Here is a 17,599-nt window from a genome sequence, read left to right as displayed (position 1 = left end):
ATGAAACATTTTCTGATTTCCATAACGTTATGTGAGATATAATCCCAGAGGATACAGCCTCCCAGCAGAATAAGTCACAGCCTCATAGATCAGTCTGGAAATTTGCCCTGCTTCATCCCAAATTTTCCATATTTCAGCTTCTCTGATGGCTCCTAATTACTCCTTCCCTGTCCCCCATCTCTGGGGTGCTTATGCTAATCAGATGCACTTGTCCATAAATCAAAAATAACCCAAAATGATGCAAAAAAGCTTATATTTACAAGTTAAGTCTTGTACTCTTAGAATTAGACTCTAATTAGGTCAGTCATTTTCCCCTGGTAGGGTATGAATGATGGTGCTGGAAAACAACACAATTTATAGACACCCAAAAATAACTCATCCTGCTGGTTTTGTAAAAAAACGATGTGTTTTCTTTGCCCTGCACTCAGTACATTTGCAATCCAGGCCACTTGGGCACACTGATGCCAGTCACACACACTGTGGCTTGGTCCCACAGGCAAAGCTGGCCTGTGCCTCACTTTCCCCCTACCAAAGGAGGGATATGAATCCTGCCAGCTTGACAGGGTGCTGAGGTCACCTGTGCTTGTAAGGTATTTTATTGCTCTTGGCATGAGGCCCCAGGCTATATTACATGGGGTTTTTTTTCAGACTTGCCTTTCAGCTTTATCTGCACTGTCTGGTCAGTGTACAAAGTGCAAGATTTGGTCTGAACTCAGAGGATCAACAGCGAGCCCATGGCTGCACTGCCAGGGGAGGCATGGGGACCGAATCAGCACAAACGTGCACTTACCTCCCCAGAAGTTGCCTGATGCAGGGAAATACCTTTGGATGATACCACAGGTGTTGGTTGCTTTCTCCTCTGACACAATATTGTCACTGTCACACCCTGGTAACTCAGAGTTTTCTCATTTAGCTCTGCACAAGTACAGAATCCGTGGGCAAATGACTTCACCGCTTCCAGCGCTGCTGAGAAATTTCCCTGGTAAAACTTTGCAGAATGACTTCACACAGACTCATCTGATTTTTTTTTTATCCCAACTCCTTCACAAGCTGTGATGAACATGCCAGTTGCCTACCTGACAAAGATCTCTACTGGCCTGGGAACCCAGTGGCCACATTGCCTTGGCTTAGAGGGACGTGCCCAGCATTTCTGAGGAGACAAAACAGCAAAGGAAAAGGACTTCTGCTCTTGGGGCACAGAGGGAATGAATGAAAACCCAACAAAAACATGTGTTAAGATAAAGTTCCTTTTCATTTTGTGGGAAATGCAGGTTTGAACTGAAAATAGAAGAGGAAAAAAAACAACCCACCACCACCATGAGGCAGGCTTAAAAAAATAATGAAAAAAAAGGAGCAAGGATAAAAAGAAATAACCCTGGAGCAGAAACACAGAGGGAAGAAGAGGAAACAAATGAGACAAATAGCAGGAAAAAGGTCAGTAATGAAAGCTCAGATTACTCGATTCAGTCAAGCCATTGCTTGTGCTGTTCAGGGTTGGGGGGGGGAGCCAGTCTGTTTTCTCTGGTATTGTTTAGGCTAAAAATGCTGTGGCAGGTTTCTCATCCACTCCCGTGTTTATGTCTGTGCTCAACTCTTAACCACAAAAACATGTGCGGAGGAAAAGCATCCTGAGAAGAGTAAGGGCTGAAAAGTGGGAGGACGATACACTTCAGAGGCAAAATGTCCTCAAAAAAGCACTTCTGCATCTGATGGCAATTTTGCAGAATAATGTCTCATTCACGGAATGCTATGGTGTGAGGATTTTCATCTTCAAAATGGGTACATCGATACCTCTGGGTTATTACAAGCTACCAGCTGCACAGGGCTGCCTGTTTTTATACAACACTGCATTATTTATAACATCCCTTTCAGGAGTAGGGAAATACAAGTTAGCAGTTTGACGTTTTTTTTTCCCCCCTCCCCTCTCCCACTTGGAAAACATTGATTTCTCGCCCTCATTTCTCCCATCAAAGCTGTAGCTGACCTGACTCTCTTTAGTTTACTTCTCTAGGCCAGATGCTCAGCTAGTGAAAAACACCAACAACCACCCTGGAATACCAGAACTGCCCCTGTTTCCACTTCTGGGATTTATCCCAGTCTCCCCAACATCAACACGTTTGTGGGGACCAATTGATGGCTGCTACAATGGTGCAGGGGAGGACAAACATTATTTGCAGGGGGATGAAAGCATCCAGAATGGTGTCCCCATGGGTTTCCATTTGTGAATGGGTTTCATATCTCTCCTATATTAAGGATCTGGAGGAAGGTTGTCACTGCAAAGTAACAAAATATTTAAGGAGGATCAAATTTTGGGTGGAAACTATTTGAGAATGTTATTTTAGCTGAAAAGCAGCAGAGGATTATAGGATTTTACAGTCCAGAACCAACAGCAAAGAATTTCAGCCTGTTACATTTTCACCATCCTGAGCTATTAACTTGTGAACATGCTGGCAAGGAACCCACAAACCCAAAAAATAACAGAATAGGCTGGAAAATATATCCCCTCCCCCAAAATAAATGTACCAAGGACACACATATTTCAAAAAGGGTTCTTTTAATTAGAAGCAAGTTTGCAAAAGAAGAAGTAACTTTCTCATATAAAATAGTGGATTGGTGAAGGTGAGGCTAACAAGAGGTGTGGAACAAAAATTTCAGGGCAAATCCCCAAGGAGACACTGAAGTAAAAGCAATGATCTGATAACTGTAGCACACCAAAGGGTAACTCAAACACAGCTGTGCAAGGTGGCCCTACCCTTAAACTGACAGCAGATACCAAACCAGAGGATGGACTCCATCCCAAGAGTGGCAAAGTGACCAGCTACAAACTCACCATTTTACTGTGGTCTTGCTCCTTTCTGCTTCCTGAGAGCTCCCACTGCACCGTGACAGATCCCAGCAGCACCCAGGAGCTTAATGGCATTGAAAGGGGAGCACTGGTGGCACATCCCAGGTGCCCCACCTGCAGAACATCACCATGTCATGTTAACAGAAAGGTTTCATTCCCAGATCTGGAGAATCACACATAAATGGGAAAACACTTGGATATAAAGCTCTGTAAGCCCGTTCCAATCTCTATATCCAGCAATTCAAGCCCCAAGAAAGTGCACAGTGGTCAAACAGCATCAAAATAATGAATTTCCTACTAAATCTTGTGGCTCCAAGGCCATTTGAAGTGGGCAGGTGGCAGCTTTGAGAAGATAAAATAATTCTGAGTCAGAACCTGGATCTCAACTCAAGTCTCAGTGGTATTTCACTCCTTGTTCAAACATCTCTCACCTGTCCCAGATGTCACGTGTGTGCTCACGAGTTCTCTGCCACCAAGGTGGCAAACTTTACACCTTCACAAAATGCAAGCCAAGTTCATTTGTTTGGGAGGAGCTGGGGTTGGAGATGTGGGGGAGAAGAGTCAGAGTACAGAAATACAAAGAACTGAAGGGCCTTGTCAGGTGAAGGTATTTTAGGCCAATGCTCAGCCCAGCGTGGTCAGTCTTGGGGTGAACGTGCTCCTAATTCAAGGGTGGCTTTCCATAAGGAGGTTTCAGTGGATACTGTACAACCACACCATCATGTGTGTGGCTTTGTATAAACACCACAGCAATATCCCTCTCCCCACAGGACCTCTAGTGATGCCATGATAACATATGGTCTCCACACGTGCTGGCAAAAAGCTAGAAAAACACCCTAAGAGCTGTGATGGAGCCAGTGGGAGCTACAGGTCAAATCCAGCTGTTCACAGTACAGCTTGCCCACCCTACAACTCCTCTGTGATGGATTTTCCTCACCAGATATAACCCCTCATTCCATGTGCCCTTCTGGCTGCTATTGATAAAGGAGATATCAGATGGAGATTTTGAGATCAAATTCCTACACATCACAGGTTCTAGAACTTCAGTGTTTCTGATGGCCCTGCCAGTGGTTGTCTTTCTACATTTTTTTTGTTTACTTCTTTTGTGTGTTTTTATTTAGGGTTTTTTTTTTTTTGTTTGTTTGTTTGTTTTAAAGTTTCTTGATAAATTCCTTTTTGAAAAGGATTTTTATGGAAGAAGTCACCCTGCTTATCTGAAAACAGCAAGTGGGAGAAGACACCAGTGCTCTGTATGTATAAACAGCTCATCTCTCCCCCCTTTTTGGACAGCAGATTGGGTACTCTTTGAATGACCCAATGGATTTCTTGAGGGAAGAAATGACAAGGATAATAAATGTGTCCCCATGTCAAGACAGGCTCGGATGTTTATTCTAAACAATTGCTACAGCAGCTTCTGGCAGAGACCTGGATATAAGCAGGAAAAATGAGATCTTGGCCCATCTGCAAAGCATCACTGGCTTTAACACACAAAATGAAAAAAAAATCCTTTTGGGTAATGGATTAGTTCCCTTTTCTGTCTTTTTTTTTTTTTTTTTCCTTCTTTCCAGTAATACCAACTGCTTCCAAAAGTGTGATTCCTTTAGTAAATGCTGATGACACCCTGGGCTCTCTGGGCTCTTTTTTGTCCCTGTCCTCCCCACCGAAGGGGTTTCCCATGGATGACTCCGATGGAGGAAAAAAATAGTGCCATTCACCAAGGTAAAACAGTGCCCTCTCCTGTCCCTTCTCACCCCAGCAGTACTGCTTGTCTGGCAGTATCTGAGCATTAAAATACAGGAAAACTTATTCCACCCAAGGCATCCCCTGTGATGAGGGACACTCCATATCTGATACATTTTTTGGGGGGAAAAAAGGCTCCACTTTGAGTGAGCTGGAATGGTATCACTCCTTCTGTTATGTGAAGGTGCTTTATGATAGGGACAACCTGAGGCTTGGTGCTGTTTGGAGTGCTGGGAGCACTACTGATGGTGATGGTTGCTGTCATCTCAGCCCTGGGAGAAGGGTGAAGTCTTGGGTACCTTCTTCCTGCAGGAAATTGGTTGTTTCCATGGGTATTGCATGAAAAACGAGCTCCTATTAAACTCTTCCCTGAAATGTCTCCCTTGGTCATTTCATGGCACTGTTTTTATTGTTTAGTAACAGCCACCAAGAGACCTGAGAAACATGGAAAATAAATAAATACAAATAAAATATCCTAAAGAAGGCATTTTAAATACAAGCCTTCATTTTTCAAGACTGTTCCAAACAGGAAGATAGAGACAGAAATGCATCTGATGGGTGAAGTTATTGTAACATGACAACTACTGTTTAGAAGTCGTATTTCAAAGCTGTGATTCCCAAAGATTACAGTTATGAAAGAGAGATTTCTTGCCAGCTGATGGTTTCCTTCCAGACAGAACAATTTACCTGATATCTAAGGTAAATAAGAACCTACCCAGGAGTCATATTTTACAAGTACAGCATGCTAACAAGAAGGCACAGGCATCATGCATGTAGCTTTACAGGATCCTGGGCAGCAGAAGCCATAATCCTATGCCCAGCTGAGGGGGTAGCAGGGCAGTGCCCTTCCATCCTCTGCAGTTATTTAAGAAAAATAAACCCAGATGTGACATAAACCAACAAAACCAAACTGACAGTGACAACAATGGGCACTGGAATGGAGGAGAAATACCATTGTTTGGATCAACAGGTCCTAAAGGAATCACACCTAACCTTTTATTTTGGCAGCAGTCAGAAGAAAAGGGCCACACAGCCAACTCAGCAGGCCCCAAGGAGGCTCAGGCGTTTTTGTTGCAGATGGCTCTGAGAAAAAAGGAATAGTCACTTCTCTCTTTGTGTAGATTGTGCTATGCCCTGTGTTGTCATTCAGTAGAGCAGTGGCCACAGAGTCCATTTCCTTTATCCCCCATGGTTTCCTTGCTTTTTTAGCTCAATGTGGTATCAGATCAGACCCAGGGAGTAACTGCACTTTACACCAGTTCAGATCTGGCAATATTCAGGAGATGTGGAGCTACTTGCATTGCACTTTCCTTTGGAGCAAGCTGTGTTTGATCTACTTTCTACTAGTTTACATCTCTAAGTCCTTAGTGGTCCTTGAAAGGCTCCTCCTGTAGCACTACCTCACACACCTGTTGGATAAGCACCATTAAAATTCCAACAGCATTGCATTGCTATGTTTCGTGTATATAAAACAAGGTGTTTAAAATATGTAATCTGATGCAGGAAATAGCAAAAGAGAAAGAAAACAAATCAGAAAGTCACGTAGATAATTTTGGCTAAGAAACAAAAAACTCAGACTGCAAACAAATTTTTGTCAGTTCAGTAATTAAAGCAAAGTCCATATGGCTTAAGAGAACAGTCAAAGTGCACAGAAGGCAGTGGGGTTTTTGTTTGCTTTGCATTCCTCTTCACAATAAGCTCCATGTCATCCTCTTTGGAGCTCCTTCTCCATCCCACACACATCCTACCCAGGTGCAAAGAGGGGGATGGCTCACGGGGTTTTGGCTCAAGCCCTTGTCTTTACACATCCCTTGCCATCTAATGAGCTGTGGATCATTATCCCAAACTCAAAAGCCCTTAAACACACCCACTGGAGTTTTTGGTTTTGAACTTTTTTCTTTCTGGAGCCTTTGGAGAAGAACAGCAATCCAGTGCCAAAGCTATCCAGAATCTGTAAGCACCAAGAGCAGCAATGCTCAGAGACAGTGCCCTGGAGTAAAAGAAGTTCTGAGATCACCTGCCCTGTCCAAGAAGAAAGGTGACAGCAGGGATGAGCCTGCTCTTGAATCTCACTTGTTCAGGTGAGGCTACTTCTAACCAGCCCTCCCTGGGCAGGGTCACCCACTGTAACCAACACCAGGTTCCTTTCAGCAACAAGCCTTGAAGACACCCACACCCAGGGAGGACAGGGACAGTTTGCAATAGTAACAATCCGCGTGTGACCTGATGTGAGGTTGGCAAACTGCAGGATACCAATTTTCCTGGTTGACCTACACCCACCTGGGAGGAAATGCCAGATGCTTGGAGTGGCAGAGATTTGCCTACTTCTGAATTCACCTTTCCAACTCTGGCAGTAAAGAGCCTGGTGATCCAGGACTGCTGATATGTCCAAGGGCTTGGATTCTTTAAGCCCCTGACAACATCTTTTTTGAGTAAACAACTTGCTGCTAAACGTGACAGACTCCGGGAAAAGGACAGAAAAGAAGAAAACAAAAAGGGAGCTATACAAAAGGATGGAAAATGAGCTAAAAATCTCCCCTCTTCTTTCCAAAGGCTGTAGCTTCAAGTGCACAAGGCAGACTGTAAACGTGCACAAGGTAATTCATGACCCTAATGCTTGAAAAACCTCATTAGCTTTATTTGGAGACACTTTGTTGCTTCTCCCAGATATGAAGCTGAAGAATCAATAAAAGGCACCTGTGGACACCAGAACTCACCCAGTCTGCATGATGTGTCTTTGTCCTAAAAAAAAAAAAAAAAAATCAAACAAATGCAGCCACTGTGTACTTTTTTACAGACCAGTGAGCAGAACTGCAGAGTCTGGGTGAGAAAGGATGCTCAACTATTGACAGGGCAGGATAACTTTGATGCTCAAAACTCTCATCAATTAGTGGATTCTCTAGCTTGTCACTGCAAAACTTAATTGAAAGATTCCTCTGGCTTGCTGGGCTGTGTCCTTTGACTTTAAAAAAAAATGACCAATTCAGATGTCAGAGGCAGTTCACAAGGGAGGATTAGAACCACACCAGAAATAAACTGACCTTGCATCTGAATTCTTCCCACTTGCTTCACCCACCGCTGCCTACAGTGCTCTTTTGAGCCATCTCCTCTTCTAGAGGTCCTGGAATTGGAATATTTCAAGAATGCAGCAGGTCCCATTTGAACAAAGGAGAAAAGCAGGTCAGTAATTCCATATAAACATAGCAGTAGTGAGTCTGGAGCAGACACAGTGATACATTGAGCCTAAGTTGATCAGCCAGTGCTCCTAATGTGGGGAGCAACAATGAGGAGAGGAGAGAGGAGGTGTCTGCTTTTCACAGAAAAAATTGTGCCTTTTCTATATTTTCCTACTTGACCTTGATGATAGGGGAAAAATGAAATAAATAATAATAATAAAAAAAAGAATAGAGAAAAAGGAAGAAATAGGAGCCTGGGAGGCATTGTTTTCTCTTCAAATCACATCACAAAGTCACTCATTGCATCTAGGGAATTCACCTCCTTGTTTGGGAACGGGGAGACAGAAGGAGGGGAGAGAAAGAAAGAGGGAAGAGAAGGGCATGGGATCTGCTTCCTGAAGCAGTGTTACAAAAAGCAGTTAAAAAACCCCTACTATTCACAAGTGGTTAAAATCGTTGCTTTTCAGAATTCCTTTTTTTTTTTCTTTTTTTTTAAACAAAGGTTCAGCTCCGTGTTTTTTCGAGTTGATTGTCTTGAGAAAATAACCAAACAACAAACCCACCAAACCAAAACAACAACCCCATCCTCTTTTGTGTTCCCATCTGTTTCTACCCTGATAGAGAAGTTCCCCACAGTTCACACGCACGCAGTCACCGTGACAGCTCCCTCCAAGTGCCACCAGAAGTGCCACCAGCAGTGCCACCAGATCCTCCAGCCCCGTCTCAAACGAAGGAGGAAAAACCTGTCACTGGAGTCCGGGAGCCGGGTGCGGGCTGTCCCGTTGGGGTGTACACCCCTCCTGAGCTCTGTGTCGTGATGACAGTCTGGAAATAGGGTTCTGTCTCACTGGCAGCACACTCCTCGTATCTGTAGGGTGCTGGGTGCTTCACCCCTTTCTGCTGCCGCTTCCAGGAGTTGTAGTACGTGGGGTCACTCATGTAATGGTTGACAAAGGAGTGTTTGGGCAACTCGTCTTCATAATCTGAGTCAGTGGCCTGGAGAAAAAAAACCAACAAAATCAAAATCAGCCATCAGTGTTTCATCCTGTTCCACTCCAGAAGAAATTAAAGAGAAGTTTAAAATCACCAGACAAAGGTCCTAATTTTAGGGCAGGATGGTTTGCACTCTAGTAGAAATATTCTGGTTTAGCCAGGCTTTGCTGCTAGAGGGAGAGTTCCCTGATGAATGCTGGCAATAAGAAATGCAGAGAAATCCCTCCTAATTCCCTGCAGAGCTCTGTGGTGGGAGCTGGGAGGTTCTATTCTGACAGGAAATGCAGGGAAGTGTAGAGACACCCGAGGGAAACCAACAGCTCTCCATCACATCATCAAAACTGCAAATACAATTGAGAATATCTGTTCTTCTGATGCAAGGACAGAAGGAATGTCTTCCCTGCAAAGCCACTGGACTGAGCCAGATGTGCTGCTGGTTGTGGTGGTCAGACCAGATCACCTGCACCCTGCACACTGCTCTGAATTTGGCTTGCAAGCCCCATTAAGTATTGAAATTGAGTTAGATCACTGAAAGGGAATTAAGCAAAATGGCTTTTTTTTTTTTTTTTCCTTCAGGCAAACGACTCTATCTCCATGTTCCATCAGAATATTGGTGGGACAAGGTGAAAAACCAGCAGCAACACAAGAAAGGGAATGTAAAATTGGGAAAAGAACAACTGCCAGGTGGAGGAGTTGCTTTCTTGGAGCTGCTCAGACACAGCCCTGTGTTCAGAGTGGATCTTTCCCCTTGAAACATTTATGCTTGGTGTCCGAGTAGCTTCAAGGCTCATATTAATGTCAAGCAGGAGCTCTATGGAGATGTAACCAGACCAGCTTTGTGCCTCTGCCCCTCCTCAGGGGGCTCATACATCCCCTCTGGGGACAGGGACCATGGCAAAGCCTTGGCCATGGTATCCAAGCACACATTTTTCTTCTCTTCCCACCAATAACAGCCACATCCCACAGAGCACACAAACGCTTACCCAGTCATTTCCAGATCTCATGCCTCCTCTCAGAATCTTTTCAGAATCTCTCAGAAGCTTTTATTTCCCCTCCCCCCCCAATAGTCTGCATAACCAATTCTAAAGGCAATTAAATATCAAAGTAATAGCTGCCTAAGGTATGAGAGAGAGATGGGAAAGTGCAGCTTCTGTTAGTTGATGCAATTAGTTTCAAAAGGTTGGTATCCTTCTGATCTATGCCACCACACAGCAAACAAACATCCTTCTTGCTCCTGACTGCCACACCACCAGTCTCTCCTCCTCTAAAGCTCCTTTTTAATGGTCTCTGAAGAACAATCCTCAACTGCCTTGCAAACCACCATTTGAAAAGGGCACCACATCCATCATCCCACTTCTTTGCTTAGGTGGCTGTTTTGATACCATTTTATGCCCATTTTCCAGCACAGATAGTGATGGGCAGGGCTGAGAATTTTTTCCTAGAGGTTCCCAAAAGTTTGGGCAAAGCAGCTCTGTTACAGCTTTGCAAAATTTCCCTGCTGCTGTTAACAAATCTGTGGCTTTTTTTTTTTTTTCGGAATTATATACTGCTTGATTATTTTAAGAATGCAAAGCTTCAGCTGCCTTGGCACATAATTAATATTACAACAAAACCCTACCAACGTTTAATAATTATCCCAGAAGGAATTCAGTAAGTCTGTCTCCTAGAAAAACGCTCCTTTGGACCAGCTGCCAGCCTCAGGAAGCCAACACCTGACTCCCTCCAAAGACCTTCCTGAACAGCTGGTTTTTGCAGCATGCCTGGAATATCCTCAGCTTTGGAATACTTTGGGGTGCAGAGAGCAGCTCCAGAGTCTTGGCACCACTGCAGGGAACATCCTGCCAGCATTGCCCTGTCTATTTTTGTAAAGGGCTCCAACAAAGGTACCTCTGCTGGCTGCAGATGTGGCAGCAAGGCAGGGCATGGCAGCAAGAGGTCAGGCAGGCTGGTCCTCAGCTGCAGAGGCAACCAAATTTATCTGCAGACCAAAAGAGCCCTAAATTCTGTTTTTCTTACAAAGAAAGGAGTTGTTGTACTATGCACATGCCTCTACCTACAAACATTTTGCTGCAGCTCCATAGTTTCATGTTAAGGTGAAGAGAGGCTGGAAAGCTGAGGGATGATGAAGAAGAAAATCCAGAAGAAAAGTCTCTGCATCCTGATCAGAGGCAACCAGGAGCAGCACCTGAAGGTGAACTATGGATGTTCATGGATGTTCTCCCTCCAAGAAAGGCTACAACTGCTCTTGTTGTGTCTTCTGACCCCGTCTCCATCCCACCACCACCCTTACTGACTAGGACATGCTCAGCCATCCCCCTGAGAAACAATTACAGATCACATCAGCAGGGCTGAGGTGTTTTAAACATCAGGGTGAAAAATAAAATCCCTTCTAGTGGTTCCTTACTGCTCTTCCTGATGTCCCTACAAACATACAGAAATATAAGAACAACTAAAAGCCTGGAAGCTCTAAGAAGAAATGCTGAGAAGAAGCTGATTCCAGAAGATTGACAGATGACTTGATGGGTATAATAGTAGTGATGCAGCCACTTCATTTCTGTCCACCACTAACAGAAAAATACTCACCAACAAAACTAATATCATTTTTGTACCTAAGCCAAGTTCTTCCGAGATTGCCAGAAGTCAAGATAATAAAGAGGAGAAATAGTGGGAACACCATTAGCTGGGCTGCTGCCATTTGAAAGACAGTGTCACTTGAACTTGCCATGAACAGAAAGAGGGAATTTAACACAATACCATCTGCTGATTATCTGTCCACTAATTACTCCATTATACCAACCGAAATAGGATACTAATTTGATGTAAATAAGGCCAGTGCCTTTCAGAAGAAAATTCCATGAAACTCAGATATCTGCACCAGCTTCAGCCTTTCACCATCATTAGCACTGCTGCTGGAAAGGATAACCAATTTGTTAGTTTAAAAACAACACGGTTTGTTTGTATTTCCTTCAGAACAGGCAGGAGCTGCCTCTGCTGTTCATGTTGCCAAAGTATCTTCTAAGGTCTGCTCAGAAGAAGGCACCAATAACCACTCTCACCATCCAGGAATTCTCTAAATTGCCATCCCACATCCCTCTCTGCCCTGATGAAAATCAAGGAGTTACAAGACAAATCTGTTTTGCATGACAATACAGACAGCTTATACTAGAGGATTACTTTTTAGTGGTTTAAAAACTATTGACTAAATAGAAATGCTGCAGGGCTTGTTGCTTTGTTTTTGGTTTTCTCCTTTCCATGCTGCTGTGGCTTTGTTACCTTGGAAACCTCCAAAGGCTGAAGTGTGATTGGGTGAGCAGTGACATTACAGTCAACCATAGGTGCATGGATGCCTGTGAATCAACAAGTACTGGAAAGGAGAGGGTATTTAAGTGTTTTATTGATAGCACAAAATGCACAAGTGCTGCTCAGAGGCAAGTCAGTGACCAGACTTGGCCAGCTTCCTGAGTGGGAAATCTGAATATAGTAAATAGTTCCAATTACATTTTTTTTTTTTAAAGTGACTGCATAGGAAACAAACTTCTGAGATTATTTCTAAAAATGTAGATGGCAGTAGTTTCTTTTTGTTGACATGAAAAGAATATGCTATAAATAGAGAGAAAGTTATCTAGTATACAAAAAGGTTTCTCTGGACACAGGACCCCTTCCTTATTTAATGTATTACCTGCAGATGGTTTCCACATGGTGCCCAACTTGTCCAAATCACAGGAGAGCTTTATTGGAAACAAGTTAAACCATATTCCCTGTTAAGTGTTAATTGGCAGTTTATAATATCTTCCTACAGAGCTGAGAAAGCAAAAAATCACTCAGACTGCAGAGAGCAGCTGGGAAGGCCAGAGCATCACCAGCACTCAGCACTGACTGATAACTTGCACAATCTGTGAGAAGATTGCCTCCCAAAACCAGTTTTTAGGAGACTGCAAGGACGTATGAGAACAAACAAACGGACCACATCCTCCCCTCCTGTAAAACTGCTCTTCCATGTCTTGATGACATGGCAGATATATCATCACATTTCTGTAATGGTGAAGACCAAATTTCTTCAGATTATCTGCCCAGAACCTTGTCCACTTGACTCATTATCTAAAAGCCTATTATTATTAATCATTTAGAAATCACACTCTTAGCACTCTCTTGCTCCATACCTGCCAATTAAACTACTTTAACCTCATTAACAGTACTGGTGCTTGACTTTCATGACATGGAGTAAGTTAAACACTTGATTTATGAATATTAAGAGTACTGCTTGGTCTGCATCATTTTCTCTTTGTTTCTCCCTTCCTCTCCTCATCAGGAGGAAGCCTGGAGGAAGGCTCCCAGGCAGCTGTGTTGTAAGTGCAGTCAGTCAGCCTGAAAGTTCTTCGCAGACTTCTTCATGTTCACTAAACCTCATGAGACTTAAAGCCAGTGAGCTTCCTTATTTTCCATATAAAATCTTGACACCTCAGGCAACAGGAGTAAAACTAAGCAGCAACAAGATGACAGGCAGGTGGGAAGCAAAAGCACACTTTTTTGGCCTTGCCTGCTCTTACATGCATCATACTGAAAGCAATTTGAGATCCATGCAAAGATGCATTAGAGGAAAACAGCATCAGGACCCCCTTTGCTGCAGAGGACCAAACCTGTGTAGAGCTCCTACATAAAGATATATCTTTAAATCTTTGTTTAATGGGAAGTATTTCTACCTGCTAAGACAGATGGAAATTTTGAAATTCTCAGGAAGCAGAGCTTGTCTGTTAAGATCTCCTTTGAGAACAGAAATAAACAGAACAGAAAAGACAAACAGAAAAAGCTAATAGGTACAGGAGTACATGAAAAGAAAGTGGTCAAAGAACTATACCTACCTCTGCCCCAGCCCACCCTCACCTCCTGTCTGTACCAGTCAGTGTAAACAGCATTTCCAGGCTGATCAAAAGGCAGCATCTCCTATTGCTACCTCTACTGGGAGCATATTAACATTTCATGCCTAAAAGCACTCCCCACCACAAAAAAAAAACAACCCACCAAGCATCAAAGACATTATACAGAAGGGCTGCATATCTAAGCCTCAAGGAAAAAAAGAAGAGGCATATTTTGCTCACGTACTCACATGCACACACAGATTCACAAAAACACTAGAATCTCAATTGAGACCTTCAGGCTTGACTGCAATGCACAGTAAATAAATAACATTAATAGCAGCCTGAGAAAAAAAAAAACAACCCACAACAAAAATCACTTTCTTCTCTGCTCTACAAACAGTGCATATGGAAGGCAGTAATGACACCCTGGAAGTAGACTTTTGAGCATTACCAGGAAATAGCACACGGGGCACCAAAATTAATGTCAAAAGGTGCCAGTGCTAAATTCATGATCATGCTCAGCAAACTGTTTTAATGACAGGTTTAATGCTGGGCTGTTACAGTGACATGACCAAAGCACCATGGGTTTAATCTGAAGGGGAATGCTGGTGCCTTGCATAGACAGCAGCTTGAGCTATGCCAAGGAAAGCTGCCTGCATGATGGGTCGGCCACAGGGCAGCACAAAGCAGCAGGCTGTCCCTGGTAATTAGCAGGAGGTGAGAGCCAGGTAGCTGGGAAAGCAGCTGTAGCTGCAGGTGCAGAAAAGCTACAGATGACAACTGTCATCTTCTCTCCCTCCTTTCTGCTCTTGATTTAGTCTTGCTAGAAGGGTCAGGTTTGGAGAGGCTTGGCCCACTGCTCGCTTCTTGCGCTGTCAGCTCAGATTCGTCAGGGTCTCAGCTGACAACAGAGGATTTTAGAGACAGATTTACCTTTCTGGACATCCCTTGAAGTCTGTCTATTCACCCCTGGCAGCTCTTGGGCTTTAAAGACAGCAATTGCTTTCTTTCTTCTTAAAGGGGATGTAAGACACAAGGTGGAGCACTGCCAGATGGATGATGCCAGCAGACACCCACCCTCCTTGGAGAACAGAGTCTAAAGGCAACCTGAGCAGAAGGCTCCTCTTCAGTTAGACCAAGGCTGTGGGCTGGGGTGTTCAGAAACCTGAATTCTGGGCTCTCACAGCCATGGGTATGTGCTCCCTGCCAGGTAACTCACATCCCACTTACTCCCTCTGTAACAGAGGCAGCAGTTATCACCACACACCACCACTCTTTCAAATCTTGGGTCTTTTCTGCACCTGTCTAGAAAAGACACAGTGAAAACTTCAGCCTATACTTGAGTCAGTGCAAGGAAAGTGTTCAGCTTTCAGCCTCATCTAAATAACTTGCCACCTGGTTATTTTGCAGCATACATGGGTTTTCTCAAAAGTGCTCCAAGTTTGCAGCTCACAGGCAGAAGGAGACATGCAGCCCCTTTCCAATAGGTCAGCACACACTGGCTGACTGATTGCACTTGACTTTCCATGGAACACTAAAAACCTCTGAATATTTACCAAAGCAAGGTCTGGGATCTGTTGTGGCTGGGTCTTGCCTGTCATTTTTGCTTTTGACATTTCAATTGTAAGATGTGATGTGAACAGACCAGTGAACTGGACCTTTTAAAGTCCTCAAGACAGACAAAAAATGACAAAACAGGATAATGCAGGTGTGGAATCAGGGCTTCAAAGACTTGCCAGGAATCAGTGGGGAAATTAATGTGACTGGGCAAGATTTGGCAAGAGAAAGCAAACCCTTACCTCTGACTCTGATACTTCTAAGGGCTTCTCATTCAGGCCCAAGCCCTCAGTCAGCACAGCTCCATTGTACTTGTTGCAGATATCTTCATCAGAGTAGTGCAGCCCCCCCGGGCTTGGGCGAGGAGGAGACCTGGGAAACATAAGGGGTGAGTGTAGGGCATGTTGTAATTTCTCTGAAATGACACAATTAAATCATGCTTAGAAGCCAGAATCACCACCTGGAACAGTGATTGGGTATTAAAGTCCTCCATAGGTCCTCCAGGCAGCAGTTTTTTCCCTTTGCCTACTGAATAGCTCCAAGTTCATGGGTTTCCCAGCTTCTTACCTGGTTCCATTCTTCTTTGAGAAGGTGCTCTTGATGTTCAGGTGTCTGCTGTTGAGCTCCAGAGCAGTGAAGCCTCCGTTATCCAGGGTGACTGACTCCTCCACATTGGAGATGGTTTTACCTGGAGCCAGGAAGTGAAAAATTCAGCTGAAAGAAAGGCACTTTCCCTCCCAAATACAACTGTAAGAGCTAACTTTTCCCTCTTTGTCTTTTATGGCACTGCTAATAATGTGGAAATCTCTTTACCTTTCTTACTGGCAAATGACAACAATCAGAGTGAAAGGAGGAGACTTCTCAGGAGTGTGAATGGGCAGAAGGAGCCCAAAGAAGGGAAAAAAGGAGTCATGGATGCATGCATTTCATTCAGAAGTATCTAAAACACTGTGGATGAACTGTGCTCCAAAACTGCTTATTCTTGTCTTTCTATAAATAGAAACCAGGTGACTAAATCAGGTGGCCACTGAAGATGTCCTAAATCAAATCTGAATCCTATTAAGGCTGAACGAGCAAAGCAAGAGAAATTAAAACTATGAAAGGCAGAAAAATAGGAAAGGGGTGGAAAAAAAAGTCAGGAAAGCAAGCAAAAGAACTGATAGTAAATGGGAAAAAGATGTCAGAGCTGTAATGGGGATAACATACAGATTTGAGAAATCACTGGGCAATGTAAGGAAGTGAAAAGGACAGGAGACTGGCAGAAGAGGAAAAATACAGCAATATACAATATTGCTTGTGATCAAATATAGCAAGAGCTTATTCTCTCCCATGCTTGTTCTTTGTCAAAGGTGTGAGCCCAACTGGTGGCCCAGGGAGAAGGACCAGTTGCATATTGCCACTTTGCAGCCCACAGGCTTCAATTTCAGGGTTACATTAAGACTCAGGGTGAACACTGATATCTGGCAGTCCAGATCATACCCATCTTTTCATGTCTGTCCCCCAGACACAGCACAAAATTAAGATGAGAGATTTCCTATGAGCTATGCATACAAATCTGTAATAGTATTAACTTGGTAAAATGTCTCTGTATTCATACACCTGACATCTCACAGGACTGAAATCTGATTTTCTAAAACCTGTTAGGAGTGAATTATAAAGAAAGAAAAGATCTTCACTTTGGGACTGAATTACTAAATACTGCCTGGAAGACTCCTTCATTACATTACACTTAAAATGGGTAGCACAAAAACCCAGCCACTGGATCCTACTCATTAATGTGCCTTTTTTTGTAAGGCACGTGGCAAAGAGAAGAAAAAGCTTACGAATGAAGCATTTTGAAAGGGGTATATTTCAGCATTTTTAGTTATAGAGCAGGCAGCTCCTGTTTCCTTTCAGAAAGTAGGCTGGTAAAAATCATAACTAAAGGAAAATTCAAAGCTTGATGCTCATTATGCATTGAAGTCTAACAAGTCCAGGTGACCAAGCCACCTCTTAGCTGCTTGGCCCCCAGCCCAGTTACTGCAGCTTGGCTTAGGGAATGAATGTGAGATGCAGGGCACTCTATTTAATATAAAGGAGTTGTGATATAGTCCTCATGCATACATATATTTGCATTGGATACAGCCATGGAAAACTAGAATCTTTTGCTTCTCCCCATCTATCAGGGAAAAATGACAAATCTAAAGAAAGCCTCAGCTCATGCAGTTTTTGTGGCTTTCTGCCAAGCATTTGACCCAGACTGTGGCTTTTGCTGCAGTCCCCAGGACTTCCAGGTGCTGTCCTATCCAAACCCATGGCTGGTGAGCATCCAACACCTGGTAACACTGGACACTCTTTGCCCAGCATGGCCATGGACAAAACCATTTCTACCAAACCAGACAGCAGAAATATCTGAGTCTTCTGCCAAACAAAATACCTATAAAGAGGGTCCA

The 17,599-nt window shown here is 43.6% G+C and overlaps 1 protein-coding gene and 1 long non-coding RNA gene across 2 annotated transcripts in view; one reads left to right on the top strand and one right to left on the bottom strand.

Annotated features, from left to right (window-relative positions):
• The window catches only part of LOC139803882 (uncharacterized), a 395,404-nt gene that overhangs the window by 25,613 nt on the left and 352,192 nt on the right, over positions 1 to 17,599 (top strand). The window lies entirely within an intron of this gene.
• Positions 2,538 to 17,599, bottom strand: part of SDK1 (sidekick cell adhesion molecule 1) — a 380,086-nt gene continuing 365,024 nt past the window's right edge. Inside the window, exons 43-45 of the mRNA XM_071760475.1 lie at positions 15,735 to 15,855; positions 15,410 to 15,539; positions 2,538 to 8,757 (exon numbers count right to left, since the gene is read on the bottom strand). Of these exons, the coding sequence (XP_071616576.1) occupies positions 8,485 to 8,757; positions 15,410 to 15,539; positions 15,735 to 15,855 (524 nt within the window). The 3' untranslated portion in view covers positions 2,538 to 8,484. The remainder of the gene's footprint in view (positions 8,758 to 15,409; positions 15,540 to 15,734; positions 15,856 to 17,599) is intronic.

This window comes from Heliangelus exortis, chromosome 17, assembly GCF_036169615.1.
Source record: "Heliangelus exortis chromosome 17, bHelExo1.hap1, whole genome shotgun sequence".
Lineage (NCBI taxonomy): Eukaryota > Metazoa > Chordata > Aves > Apodiformes > Trochilidae > Heliangelus > Heliangelus exortis.
This window is presented reverse-complemented; position numbering and strand designations above follow the sequence as displayed.